We start from the raw sequence: 15696 nt of genomic DNA on the forward strand, positions 1-15696 counted from the left end.
TCGAATTGTTAGAAACGTTACAATTAGATTACAATTAAATACGAAGAGTTAAAAATATCAATACATATTTAAGAAGTTTTTTTAACTGGAAAACTTGATAATTAACGATGAAAAACGTGTGAAACATTAAAGGAAACACCTTCTGGTATTGTTTCTACATCGAGAACCCTTTCGAAGAAGAGTTTACGAAAATTAATATCTAATTTATAAAATACAATTGTTTATGTCAGATAGATATTGTATTACGATCAATTACCTTCAGTTCACATGACTTAATAATTTCATTTACTTATTTAGTTAAGCGCAAACAAGAGAATTTGTTAGAATCGTCAACTGGAGGTACGTCGTATACACATATACACACATCTATTGTGCCATGATGATGATGATGATGCCGTCTCAAACTCATCTCCTTCACATAGAGCAGTTCGTTGTAGACGTTTATAACAAAACTATATTATATATAAATATCTTATAAACTCTACTCGTTATGGTGTCAACAATTTTAGTTTTTGGAAGGGTTTCATTGTTCGAAAGGAGTGTAAGTGTAGTATGGTTACATATATCGTCAATTCGAAGATGATGGGGTGTCGCAAGGATGAGTTGGGTGCCTAATATACTGTTGAAACCATCTATAATAGGTTGCTACATTAGTTATTTTATTCACTTAAGACGTTTTGTTGTAATTCTAGAATGCATTTTCGATGTAACACACCTAGAAATGCACATATTATAGGTACACATTAAATTATCGTGATTTAGTTTGATTAAATTTTTCAACTGAGATTTGCACCTGGGGACGAAATTATTTTGAAAATTAGACTTTTTTTATGAAGATTCTTTTGCATGCTCAATGATTTTTAGTGCGACACAAAGTTTTTCTAAGTAGATTTTGCTGCATTAGTGCGTGTTAGACACTACTGGTTTGAGAAACAAATCGCATTATCGAATAGAATGTACAAACGTATATGAAAAATAATTCTGAAGACTTGGGTTGAATCGGCTTTCTCACACGAGCCCATATCATCAAAATTAGGGAAAATTCCTTGAGAAAATTATCTTAAAAGTGTAAATAAGTGTAAAAAATCTGTTAATATACAAAAGAAAAATCTACGATATTAATTTATGATCAGTGCAAGTAATACAAACATAAGGGGTGAAAATGGAAAAGTTTACATAAGAAATTTATGATTATAGGAAAATATGATTAAAGAAATGATGAAAAATCAACAAAATTATTACAAATTATCCACTCTTCATTCTTCTTCAAACATAAACCCCTTTCTTTCGCAATCATCTATCTATATATAACGTGACACACACAAAAAAAGTAAAATTCTTCTCTCATTGAGTAAACTTATTAAAAAGTAAATTTTTTGTTTATTCAAAATATTATCATTTAATAATCACGGAAAGAAGAAGAAAGAAAAAAAAGTTGTTTTTCATTTGATTCTAATAATTAATTTATTAATTATTAACACTTTTTTCTTTCAGATTGAAAAAAAAAAATAAAAATATAATCTTGGAATTTGAAATTTGATTTCTCTACTTGAAATACAATAGAGGTAAGTATATATTTTTTGTAATCATATGACAATTTTTTTTTTTTTATTATTGAAGTAATATTTTTTAATTGACGTATATATTGGCATTAGAACAATAATTATTTTTCTTTTAATTATTAATATTATTTTAATTATTTTTTTTTTACAGTATAATTCATTTAAAACGGTACCTGAGATTTTGAAAGAATACATACGTCATAATGTTCAATCACAACCTAGAAAAGAATTACAACATGGAAGACATTTGTTCTAAGTTAAGACTTAGTTAAGGAAATTTTTAATTAGTCGTAACACACGAATTCTGTTACTTTTTATTAAAAAAAGAAGAAAAAGAATTTCGAAAAACATTTTCGAATTATTGAAAAACCTACTGTTTTGCCTACTGAAAACTGAGCTTTTCTGGACGAACCTTTTTTGACTTCTATCATTTTCCGTTCCAAGTTATGACAAATAGTTTTATAATGTTTGCGTATATTTGATTCGACTGGAAGGAACGTACAAGATTTCGTATGGACCTTCTTAAATGAATTATACACTAATTACATATACAATCATATATACAAAGACATCACATAAGACTTAACTTATAACTCCTACTTTATTTGTACGTACGTCGGTCGATCGGTCGGTTGGTCTGCCGATATAGATACCGACACATTTCTGACTGATTTTTTTTTTCTTTCAACTATTAATAATTATTTAAAATATTTTAATTCTTATTTATGATTACTGGTTGCATGATAAATGTTTTATTTTTTTTATAAATATTATAACTTTTTCAGTTATTTTTATTTATACAAGTAATTATTGTAAAAACAGCTTGGGTTTATACACATTGCTTAGTATGTTTATCGAGAGTGCACTTCTAATACATACGGAGACAAGTTCTAAAGTATGGTTGACATTCTTTTAAAAAAAAATAATATAATTTTTATTATTCTTATTATAATTATTATTATTGTATATAAATAAATACAAGATTTTATTAATTTTATTTATCAGGCTTGAAAGAGAAAAAGACATTTTGATTTTGTGTTTGTCACAATTTTTATGAGGGAAGTGAGTTCGAATCCCAGCCAGGCAAACTTTTTTTTTACATTTTATTTTAAAATTTGAATTTTTTTTTATAAACTTTACTATCGAAAGCGATAGAAGATGAAATTTCTTCGAAATATTATAAAATGATTTAACTCTTAAGGATGTATAAGCATGACAACAATGTTTGATTTAAAGGCTTAAAATTTGTTTGTAGGTAGTCTTTTACTCAAAGAATATGTGGTTAAAATTTCAGCTTAGGTAACCGTGCAAATTTTTAAGAAAAAAGTCATTAAAAATCGATATAAAATACATTGGCTCTTATGGAAGAATCTCAAAAAACGACATATTTTGGAAGTTTTTGATAATTTTCATTTGGAATGAATGAAAACAAATTTAAAAAAAAAACTTTTTAATAGAAAGTAAACATATTAGCAATGAATTAGAAAAGAAAAAAACTAAGTGTCACCGTCCATATAAGGGATGTAAGAGCAGGGTAGATTAAGGGTTGAAATTATTTTTATCTTATTTTCAACTTTGATGATGAATTTTGTTATAACTTCATGAATGTAGACGAAAAATAAGAATAAAATTTTTCGATATGTGTCTTGGTTTTTGAAATATCGAAAGCTAAATAATTCAACAAAATTTTCAATTTTCGATATTTTGAAAATTAAGCCAGATATCGAAAAATTTTATTCTTACTTTTCGTCTTATATCGTCAAGTAATAATATAAATTTATCATGAAAATTGAAAATATCTATTTTTAAATTTGTGCCCCCACTACTATGCTCATACATCCTTAAGGGATTGTTTCTACCAAGATAATTTTCGAAACTTTCTTTCATATATAGATGTAGAATTTTCTATAGATATAAATTCGAAGAACAAGTCTCTTGCAACAGCTAAATAAAATGAAAACTAATAACAACTAAATAGTTATCGTTCTTATATAACGAATTCGTACTACTTACATATTAACGAAAATAAGCTTACTTATGCACTGATGATTTGAACAATACTTTCTTAAAGATTTGTTCTGTGCTGCTTGCTTTGCAAACGTATATGTAATAATAATAATAATAATAATAATATTCGAAATATTATATATATTAAAACGAACATCGAAGACAAGAAACTCGAAAACTCGAAATGTTAGAAAACGTTACAAAGAAACATACTAAGCAACACAACATATATACATTCATACATTGTAATTGTAAACGATGAAGAATCAACTCAAGTGAGAATATATTACGCCAAGAAAGAGCTAACTAGCTCCATGTTGTTGGTACACAAGTTGGGTTTTATCCTTTTCTATAAAACGAAAATTTTCTTCGACAACTTATTATTATTATTATTATTGTTTGATTTTCTATCTTTATTTGATTTATATATTTACTAGTATACGGTTTATTCATTTATTTTGTTAAATGCACTTGCTCTGTTTTCTTTTTTTCTTGAAACGTGGAATGGGAGGCAAATTGGGGGGGAATGTATTAGTTAAAATTCTATTTTATTTAATTGTATTTAAAAGTTTTTCCATATTCGAAATGAGTATAAGAAAATATGTTTCATTTGAAAATTGAAAACTTTTCTATTTTTCCCTTATAATAGTTGTTTGTGAATAAGTTTATAGTTCTGGAAAATAGAAATATTTAGATTTTATTTCTACCCCAAGTCTAATATATGCAGAGATATTTACGATTTTAATGTAATACTTGTAAATTAACTCAAAAAGTTGATGATTTGTACCATAGACAATAGATTTTTTTTTGACAACTATAATCGATAGGTTTAGTGTTGACTCAAATCACTGTATGGCGCTTTAGCTAATACAGCGGGATTTTTAAAATACTTTGTTCAAAATATGATCGAATTTAATCACTCTCGCGTTGTTTGTACAAAAAAAACACCCTCCAACCTCGTGACAAATTCATAAAAGAATGGGGTGAATAATTATTTTGATTTAATCAAATTAAACTTTTAACCTCTTAAATGAACTATTGATTTTTTTTTTGTCTTCTAAAATCTATAACATTAATTTAAAAAGAAAAAAATAAAAATCAAAACATTTAAAAAAAGATGGAAAACATAGAAAAATATATTTAATTCTCTTTATCATTTAGAAAAGAAAATTCGGAATTACACTACTCATATGCTTTTTGAAATGAAGCAAGCAACAAGGGTGGTTTTTTGTATTTAAATACATGCGGGGCTATACAACCTACAAACGATACTTATCTCTGCTATATACATATTGGTGAAGGGGGTGGTTTTTTCACTTTGGCCGAAGGGGGTGAGTTATATGAACCGCAAAGTGAAGTATATGCATAACGTCAGACGATATACCTATATCTAAATATACACATATAGAAAAGAAGCTATAATGGAATGAGGTTTAAGGGTTAAAATATGGTGTTCTGTTGGGTGGGTGTTAAATGGGGTGAGTTTTTGTATTTTTTGTATGATGTTTTATATTACTCGAATGTCCAATTCGAATGGTATTACTTTTTAGAAAATTCATGCTTTATGTTATAACTACCCCTATTCAGAAAACGTGTATGTGTATGTTAGAGGGTAACCCTTAGTAACCCTTTTGAACTGTCAGAATAATGGTCAAATGGTTCTTAATGATTGGAAATTATTCTTTATTCATAATTTATAATGAAATCACTTCTATTATAGAAAAGATGGTTTCATATATCCTTTTTTTTGTGTGTATGTGTGTGCTGTTCGGGAAAGGACATAGAGGTCGTCGGTTTTTTTTTTTTTTTAAGGTTTTTCCTTTCGTTGTAATAATAAAGTGCTAATGTTAATTTTTTTCACATAATCTTTAATTGTCATTTAAAAGTGACAAAAAAAAAGGTTGATTTAAGAGGGATGAAAAATTTATGTTATTAAAAGAAAACGATTCTGCAATTTTTACACATGCGAACATAGTTTTTCCTTCAGCAAGTATGATAGAATTTTTCTTCGGTGTTGTTGGTAAAAATTTTCAACCAAAACTGGAAAATTTAGAGAGAAAGGCAAACATAATTCGAGTGTCTTAAACGTATTGAAAAATTTACTAAACAAAACTTTCGACCAAACTTATAATACGTTGATATTAGATTTGATTCGAAAATTGAACCTTTATAGGCTCGAATGTCGAATGGATTGTTTCTAATTACCCAAAATGGCGAACACCACCGAACTAAAAACGACGATTCTCTCATCGATCGGATGAATTTCGAAATTTATTCTTAATTAAGAAAAATATCCTCATCGAAAAATTACCATAAAAAGATTATTTTTAATAAATTAACCCAACCCATTTCAAAACCGGGAAAAAAAAAATTCTCGAATATATAGATACCTATATCGTTATAATTACATAATAAATTTTACCTAAGAAGCCTATTTAATCCCTATTTTTCATATTATCCCTTCTGGAAAAAAAAATATAAATATGAATATGAAAAAAAAAATTTTTCTCTATATGATTGTCTTGTCAAGGCAAAATATAAATGGAAAAATTATTATATTTAACTACCGGGTGTTCTAAGTTCTAACAGTAGGTCTAAAATAACGACAATTTCTTGTTTCGCTTACATGAGGGAAAGCGTCCTGTTGAAATATTAGAATAAAGGATATCATAGTTAATAATTGGCAAAACGCCAGCTTAGTAAAATTGGAAATTTAACAGTATAAGTTGAGGATTCTTAGTTATTTAAGGCTTCTGGTTATTGATTACGAGTTTGATGGAGACTGTCGACAGAAGTGAAAACTTATGTTTTTGAATGGCAGTCCAGTAAAGATACCAACAGGCAGGTTGAATTAAAATTGAATTTTTAGCGTTTTCACTTTTTTCTTCCAAAAATTTCAAACATTGTTTCTAGAAAAGTAATTCCGGCTCAATACGTATGTTTTACAGTCCTGTTGTTACCTTGGACCATTCTGTATATATGAGAAAAAAAATTTTTTTAATACACCCAGCAACCGAACCTTAATTTAAAAAAAAAAGGAATCAATAATCCTTTTTCGTTAAAATAAATCTCCCGAAACATAATATAGACTAACCCTTTAAGAATATAAATACTAATTTATCATAAAATTCATATGCAGATTGCTTTATGGAAAAACTCTCTCACCCCCAACTACCAACAACAACCTTAGGTGGGGGGTGGTATGTGGTGGCCAGATGTGGTGGTCAGACGAATCTCTACCGCATTGATGCCGTCCGTTCGTTTTGTTGTTTCTATATATGCCTTTCTAAGAGAGATCTCGAAAAATATTTATCCAATATAAGCAGATACTATCATTTTATCATTCGATATAGTCCAATGTTTGTATTGGTCAGTTGTGTACGATATACGAAAAAAAAAACAAGTCGAGATGAGTATGACCGTTAGAAGTTGGATCCATATCTTTTTGATAAAGAGAATTATTTTGTTCGTTAAAAAACAAACCAGTAGAAAGTATATTTTCTTCAATATTTCTTAAAACTAAGTGACTTTATAAAGCTTGAATTTTCGAATAAATTCTACCATTTCTAATTTAATAATTATCTATAGGTATTATAAGTTTGGTCCAAAAGTTTTCTATGGTCAATAGATGAAATGCTTAAGACTTAATGCATTATTCATTATATTTTTTCCTTTCTATCTCAAATTTTCTTGTCATGTTTCCAACTAATCGAGAAAATTCGAGTGTCATTTTCTACAGTTTTCAACAAACTCAATACTTAGTCCAAGAAAATAAATTTTCTTAAAGTATGAAAATATGCACTTGCTAAATACATTTTCTTACAACGAGTACTTTTTTACTCAAGTTCTTATAACTCATAATTTCCTTTGTAGCTTTTTTGAGAGCGATCATACGAAAAACACCGAAAGATTTGATTTAAAATTTCCAGACGAATTAAATAACTATCTATCGGAAAGTTAAAAACTTTTTTTCGACTCGACTTACGTACTGTGGTGGTGAATAGAGATATTTTCCATGAAAACAAAAAGGGTTTTGGCAACATATTTATTGGAAGGGATGAGGTGTTTTGTGGAGATCGAGTATTTTTTTTTGTGTGTATGAGATATCAACAAAAAAATATTATATGATTTGAAAAGAGGGTATAAAATCACCGTACAGTGTTCTATGTAGCTCCTATGATCGTGTAGGCTAAAAAAACGAGATATAGAGCTTTCTTTTATTCTATAACAAACTCATTCTCTTCGACTTTTCCCACTTTTCGTGTGTGTGTGTCTTCTTTTCATTCGATATCGAAATATATATATTTTTGGTGTTTTTATCATTATTTACTGGACTTGTTTACGAAGAGAATACTTTGTTGGAAACCTTACGTAAAATCTGGTTTACATATCGAAATCGAAGTAAGACAAAAGATTCAAGTTGGAATTACTGTTGGTGAAATAATACTCCGTAATTATTTCAAATAGGTTTTTCCAAAAATTGTAATAATTTGGAATAATTTTTAAATATGATTACAACAAATTTGCCGCTTATTTGAGATAGTATGAAATTTTATTTCGATAATTTTTTTTTTAAATAGCTTCTCCATTCACCTAGAGAAGCCCCAACTATAAATTACATTCATATAGAGAAGTTCTTGTAAATCCAAGTTAGCATAAATAATTTCCAAAATAAACCACAATTTTCAATACTAAATAGATAACCACTTACATTTGAACGTATAGAAACATTCACAGGGTGATTATTTTTTTAACCGATTCTCATTTGGTTTATCTTTAAAGTTTTACAAACAGTATAACGGATACGACTCCAAGCGAGAAAAATTGGATTGGATTAATTCAGCTTTGATTTTATTCCTGGATTTAAATTTTTGGGTGATATTTCACAGTTTTTAGTGAATGGTAACAAACCTAGAATCGAATATTTTTACCAAGAATTTTTTAATTATAGAATCTTAAATAATTTCAAGTTATGAGCATGTTTTTTCTTAATTAATAAAGAATAAAATAAGCATAAAAAATCAACCTATATATACACATTTATACGTTTTTAATATGCCTAAAACATTAACATATGTATAAAACTCATGACCACAGTAAATATTTATTTCTACTCTCGGTAAAATTCAAATAAACTTAACTTATTATGAAATAATTTATATAAACAAAAAATTTATTTTCTAATAAAAAATAATTCGATAATATATTAAATAAAAAAATTTTAACTCGTTATTTCGAGTAATCAATAATTCTTCTGATCAATTATATCATCTCTGATGTCTTTGGCGTAAGAATAAAATTAAACAGGAATGCAGATTGGAATATCTTAACTTATTTACTTCTTAAAACTTTTCGAATTACATACCAACAACTAGAAATCTATTTTAAATATATCAAATTCAATTTTTGACGGTATTAAATTCCAAGTTACATTGACAAATTAAATTTTAGTAAACCTTTACAAAAAAAAGTCACCAATAATTATTTTTCGATATACAACTACGATTATATTGGTAAAGATTTTTGAGAATAATTTCAAATAAAAATTTTTTATCCTTATCAAGGCGGGATTTGAACCACGAACCTTTGTCTTCAGAGATGGATACTCTAACCACTAAACAAGCAGAAATTTTAATTTTTATAACTCTTAAATTTTCAAACATCAAATATTTTTTAGCTATTATAGAAAAAAATTCAAATTATATGAAATAAACTATAGTTTTTCTACCTTTGTAAGGTGAAAAAGGTAAATATACAAATATACAAGTGAAAAAAAATAAACCTATTGAAAATATATTTTCGTCGATTATACACAAATTATGAGAGATACCGGCTAACTTCATCTCCATGAAACACGAGCGCCTAAAGCTCACATATAGGCTTATTCTATTTTTTTCCACTTTAAAAATATTTTTTGTTAAAATTTATTTTCTCAATAGGAGGAAAAAAAAAAGTTTTTTTTCGCATATAGTTCAATTTTATTTATTTTAGCACACAACGAGAGAGTAAGATATGAAAAACCCAGCAAACTGTACGAACGCGATGCATTTTTTTTTTTAGAATACCTACACACACGTATGGTTTTTCCAGATAACTTTTATTTTTTTTACACAAAAATAGTTTTTCAAAGCTTATTGAACAGCTTTTTCTCGAGTATTATTTATTTTTCCTATATTTTATACAGGTTTTTCATTGAACTGTGAGAAAATTACGGTTAAATATATTGAATTTTGTTTTTTTCATGAAAAATTTTTAAAATAATTAGGCTAGGAAAATATATGTGTTTGTTTTTCAACAAATAACGTAGGAAGGTTCGTATAATGTACTTTTCATTTAGAAGTTTTCTATGTAAAAAGTTTTCGAGTAGGAATGAGTGTACAAATGGCCATTACATATTATTTTCTGTAATTAAATTCTATAGTATTATAGAATTAAACATTATTCTATTTTCATGTATTTAATTCGATTTTCTAGAAAATAACATTAACGAATAATGTTTTGTTCGTTTACGTATTCTGACTTTACGACTTTATTTAAAATTATTTTTGTTTTAAATTATCATAGTTTTTTTTCGAAAAAAGGGAAAAAATAGTTCTTTTAACTTAATTTTTGAAACTTCGAATCTTTGACAACATTGGAATTTCGGCTATAAACTATTTAGATGACTTAAAAATAGTTTCGTAATATATCAGTAAATTAAAAGGAAATCTTTCGATGAATTCAAAACATCTTAAAACTTATTAAAGCATTTAAGATTATTTTTTTTATTTAAAAAAAATTTATTTAGCTTGTTAAATAAATATTTCAATAAATTCCAAAAAATGAACTGAAGAAAACTTAAGACGTAATTGAAACTTGTCATATTTGATAACATTAAAGTTTTGAGTTCGAAAAAACAATTTTCTTTTATCTTAAATATTTCGAGATAATTTAAATTTATGATAAGAAAATTTACAAAATAATTTACACAAAAATTATTAAGATTTAAAAAAATTTGAAACTTATGAAGATAATGGTTAGAAAAAGTGTACGTCTTTAAGGAGTTCGAAAAATAGATTTTATATTCAGAAAAATGTTTTAATAAATTGAACTCGAAACATCTTAAGAACTTATCCAATTTTGAAAGATTTTTAAAAAAAACCGAAAAAATACTCTAAATACGAAATAATTAAGCGGCGAAAAATATACCAAAGATATTTTTGAAACTTGTCAAACTTGACGATGAACTCGAATCGACTCGGAAACTCATCAAATTTCGTAAGATTTTTAATAAATTCGAAGAAATTGTGATACTTTTCTCAATTATTAAAAAAAATTTGATACAAAATTATTAAGCCCAGAAAAGTAAACCAACGATATTTTTTAAGAACTTTTTATAAGGTAAAATTTAAATAAAGGAAAGAAAAATATTAAAGGTCAAAAAATGTAAAGATGAAATCGAATCATCTAAAAATGAGATCAATGATTATCGGAATTTTTATATCAACAATTTTCTAACAAAATAATTTAGAAGACTTTTAAACCTCGAAACTTTAGAGATAAAAATCTTCCAAAAACAAGAATTTTTTAAGATTTATTATTAGGCCTATTATAAAAAAAATCAAAAACAATTAATTCGATTAAACAATGCAAAAATTAAATAGTTTAACAGAAGTTAAAGGGTTACACGAAAATTATATAAAACAAAATAATAAACACACACACGAAACGAAAAAAGGGGTTAAAATTCTCTCAAACCCTTCTAAAAAATAAAATAATTTTGATATAATTTCCAAAGTATATAAAAAGCATAGACAACAACCACCGTTTCAACTTTGACACCAACCCTTGATGTTCATCACGTGCTGCCATCAACACACTATGCGGTTTTCACATGAACTACTCCCCTATATGATGTACACGCTAAGTTTTATTTTTTATTTTTTCAAATGTTTTGGAATTTAAATTTTGCAAATCAATTTGAAAAAAAATGCAAACGAAAGCATTTTTATTTATTTATTCAATTTATAAATATTTATTATTTTTGAAAAATTAAATTAGGGCAAAAAAAATTGTTACAACATTTTTTTTAAAATTATTTTATCAATAATAAAATAATTGACATACAATTAAATTAGATCAAATATTTTTTATGTCACGACACGCGTGCTTTTTTAATTTTGAAAATTTTTTATTTTTGGAATATTGACGTGATGATTTATAAAAAAAAAATGTAGTTTTTTTTAATCGTGTAGGTGCCAATTTGTTGCTATCTCACTTTTGAGTGATTCACGATTATTTATTGAACGTAATTTGAGTTGTTTTCTCTAAAAAAAATTTTTGAGACGACATATTAATGTCATGTTGTTTTTTTTACCGATTATTTATAATAATGAGAGTGGTTTTTATTTTTGTCAAATTACAAATTATTGGAATTTTGACAGATTTATAATTTTCAAGTTTTTTTTGGACCCGAATTAATTTTTATTAAAATGTTGAAATTTTTATCACTTTTTGTCACAAACTATGGGAGTCAAAATGGAAGTTTTTCGTACGGTAATAAATGTCACCTCGCACATTCATAAATTTTTTTATGATATATCCGTGCGATAAAAATTTTTAATTTATGACTTAATGACAATCACGTGGAATTTTTTTAAGGAAGAAATAATAATTTGTAAAAAAAAAGACTTACATGTTGCCAAAATTGTGCCAATAAATGAAAACGTTCTTTTTTAAATAACCAATCCATAGATTGTAGTGCCTGGAGATCCATTTCTCCGGGCGCTGGGACGGAAGCTGTGGCCGTGGGTTGCATACGGGCCGATTGTTGTAACAATTCGGTCGTACGATGATGGTCAGTATGATGACCAGATGATGGTGGTCCACCAACAACCTCAATTGCCGTAGATGCAACAGACGCCGGCGTTGTACTTAACGCCGACGGTGGTTTATTTTCTAAATACGCCGTGATGAATTTATCACACGGTTATTTTTCTTTGAGAAACGTAATTTTTCCGTTTTTTTTTTTTTTTATTTAAAATAAAAAATTTTAACACCACATTTTTCTCGCACAAACAACACAGTTTGGATAATAAGTCGTCTTAAAAAACTTCACAACAATTGTACGTTGTAACAACATTTTTGTTTAACAATTAACAGTTTTTTTTTTGCACTAAAATATCAACATTGTTTAAATTTCCGGTATTTTTGTATGTTGACACGCACTATAATATTTTGGAAAGTGCGTAAAGGCAAATTTTGAAAATTGTTTATAAACAAGTTTCAATAAACAAAACTTCACTTTATAAAAACAAAAAAAAATAAATTAAAACTTCCTGTTCGAAAAAACGTGTTTAATTGATTGTCAATTCGATCGAAATCGTTTAAAAAATCACTTCGAATTTTTCTCACAATACACAAAATTGTATACACTTCACTTTTAAAAATTCCAAGTTAATTTTTCTCTCGAAATTTTTTTTAAAAATATTTCACAGTTCGTAAAAAAAATCGTTTTTTTTAACTCAGTTGATGATAATGTTCCAAATAAAATGATGAGTCACTTTTTTAAAAAAAATTAATATTATTTATTAATTGTCATCAATAAAAATTTTTGTAGTAGTGATTTGATTAAAATGTGTGATGACATTAAAATCACTGGTTTTGTTTTATTTTATAATAAAATGATAATAAGTGTTCGGTAGGTCTGTCACGGTCAAAACCTACCCTGATACTAAACAAGGAATACTAAAAACATGTATGTTTGAGACGTGAACAGTCACAACGAGTGTATCACAACATAAAATAGTTGCATATATCACCTTCTTCATTCAACTCACTGGGTTCACCGTAATATACCTATCTTTTTCTATTGATTCATTCAAAACAGTACCAACAACATACACATTTGCTTGGTGACTCCACCTCTTCTTGAACTTCAATACAAATATTAAATATCTTTTTCTAATACATTCACATATAATATCTGTCATCTTTATTACAATATATTTCTTTACTTCTTTATTGTGCGTATTTATTTTCTATATATCGTTGACTTTGTCTTAAGTGTACGGACCAATAAGAGAGCAAAAGGCTAAATGCTTATCTCTTTTGTGTTTTTATATGTGTATGTATATGTTTGTTTGCTGATCAGTCATATAGAGAGTGATGGGGGTATAAAAATCATGATCGTGGCGCATAAGAATTGTGCGCAACAACCCTCTAAAAAATATTGTAACACTATATATATACCCTTAAATATATATAGATATTTTTCTTCTCAATACGTATATTTTTTGTTTTTTATAATATCGCCTAGCGCTTTGCTTTACTTTTACTTGTACGTACGATTTTCCTCCACACACACACACACATGTATGTGATGGTGTATTGAGCTTGGAAGCTGTTCTCTCTAAATCATTATAGCTAATATCTTAAAAGAAGCTTTTTTTGTGTGTGATTCTCTATAGATTGATGTTCGTTTCAATTCCTTCTTTTTTGAAGTAAAAGTCTCCGAAATCTTAAGCAATGTCTTAAAAAGAGCTTTTTATAAATTTTATATAGATTAGTGTTTGTTTCCGTGGATTATTATTATTATTAGTTTTTTTTGTATTTTGCGTAATTTTGCGCAATTTTTTTAAATTTAATTTAATTTATTTGTTATTTTTGCATAGTTTGATAAAAAAAACGTATTTTATGAATAAATTAAAATCATTTTTAAAATAAATTAAAAATTTTATAAATAATTTATGGTTTAAAATTTTGCCTTGATAGCTTGTTTTCACGAGCGAAGGCGAACTTGGCGATTTCGTGCATTTAGCGTTGGATTTTTGTTGTCAGGAATATGGTTAAAATTTTGTCTTCTTCTTTCATAAAGTTTAATAAAACTTTCAAGAAATGAACTTAAAAATTTTTAATCAAAATTTTTGACACTGTATTTAGCATTTAAATAAAAAAAGAATGTTTTTTTTGTTCCTTTCAAGGAAAATTTTTTATTCCTTTTTGTTCAAATTTGGTTAAAATATTTCATGTTTTGTCGAATTTTTCTAAGAGGTGTTGTCTCCTAAAATATGTTGTTTGAAAGTTTGTTCACGGAGCTGGGGTAAGATTATTATATTTCATAATCGATTATTTTATTTACTATTACTCAAAATCGATAATGAACTTTCGGAGAACGAAAAATGGTTTAAATAGAATCAATTAAAAGTGAATTTGAATTGTTAACAAGACCTTTTGTAAGTATGTATTCCTTTGAATTGTATAATTACCAAATTATTATTTCACCTACATAAGTTTTCGACGAATTTCGATTTCATATCGAAAGAATCTGATGACAAAACAATATTATAAATCAGTTACCATGACTAGACAAAGAAATTTACGAAATCGAAACAATTTTGGTGGAGGCGACGAGAAGACGATATTTAAAGCATATGTCAACAAAATATTAGTAAAATTGTAAAAACTTCTTCCAAAATAGGGCCAAAAACCACTCCATCCACGCAAACTCGATCCAGACCGACTAAACAGAACATAATGAGTCGATTTTCGTTAATATAGGTGCTGAAGTTAGTCCTAGTTGGAGTGGTTTTTGATAACCCGTTTACAATCTGACGAAAATTCCTAGATTAGGTACTTATGAAATTTTCTTTATCAAATTAATTTTGCTTTAAATTTTTTACAATCGAAATTTGCTCAATTTAGTAATAATTTTCATACCAATACGAAATCACGACGGGAAAAACAGGAATTAGAAAATAAAATATATACCCGAATATAATGAGAAAATATAATAATTAATTGAAAATTAATAAAGTTTTTTGAGCAATCTTTATTACAATTATATTTTTTATGCTTAAATTTTATTTTTTTTAATAATTTTTCAAAAATTCAGATTAAGGACTTATTCAAAATTCACCCCCTCTTGGAATTTTTCACTACTATAAACAGTATTTATCTTTAAGATTGCTACTTAGATAAGTGAGACAATTGGGCCTGATTAAGTAACAAATTTTATCTGGAAGTACAAAATATAGTAAACCACTAAGTTTTCATTTTCAAAAAATTTCACTTTAAAAAGTTACGCAAACTAAGTGCAATAATAAGTAAATCCTTGCTATAGCAAGTTTAAAAACAATATATATATATA

General features: G+C 26.7%; 1 protein-coding gene across 6 annotated transcripts in view; it reads right to left on the minus strand.

Moving 5' to 3' along the window:
• The window catches only part of LOC123299774 (homeobox protein cut), a 124433-nt gene extending 111775 nt beyond the window's left edge, over positions 1-12658 (minus strand). For 3 of the 6 annotated variants that reach the window (XM_044882114.1, XM_044882113.1, XM_044882112.1), the window contains exon 1: positions 12244-12657. In XM_044882114.1, the coding sequence (XP_044738049.1) occupies positions 12244-12366 (123 nt within the window). In that variant the 5' untranslated portion in view covers positions 12367-12657. Of the gene's footprint in view, positions 1-12243 lie in introns of all 6 variants that reach the window. The other 3 variants (XM_044882117.1, XM_044882116.1, XM_044882115.1) reach the window with 2 other exon arrangements.
• Positions 12659-15696: the final 3038 nt, after the last annotated feature.

Source organism: Chrysoperla carnea, chromosome 5 (genome assembly GCF_905475395.1).
Source record: "Chrysoperla carnea chromosome 5, inChrCarn1.1, whole genome shotgun sequence".
NCBI lineage: Eukaryota > Metazoa > Arthropoda > Insecta > Neuroptera > Chrysopidae > Chrysoperla > Chrysoperla carnea.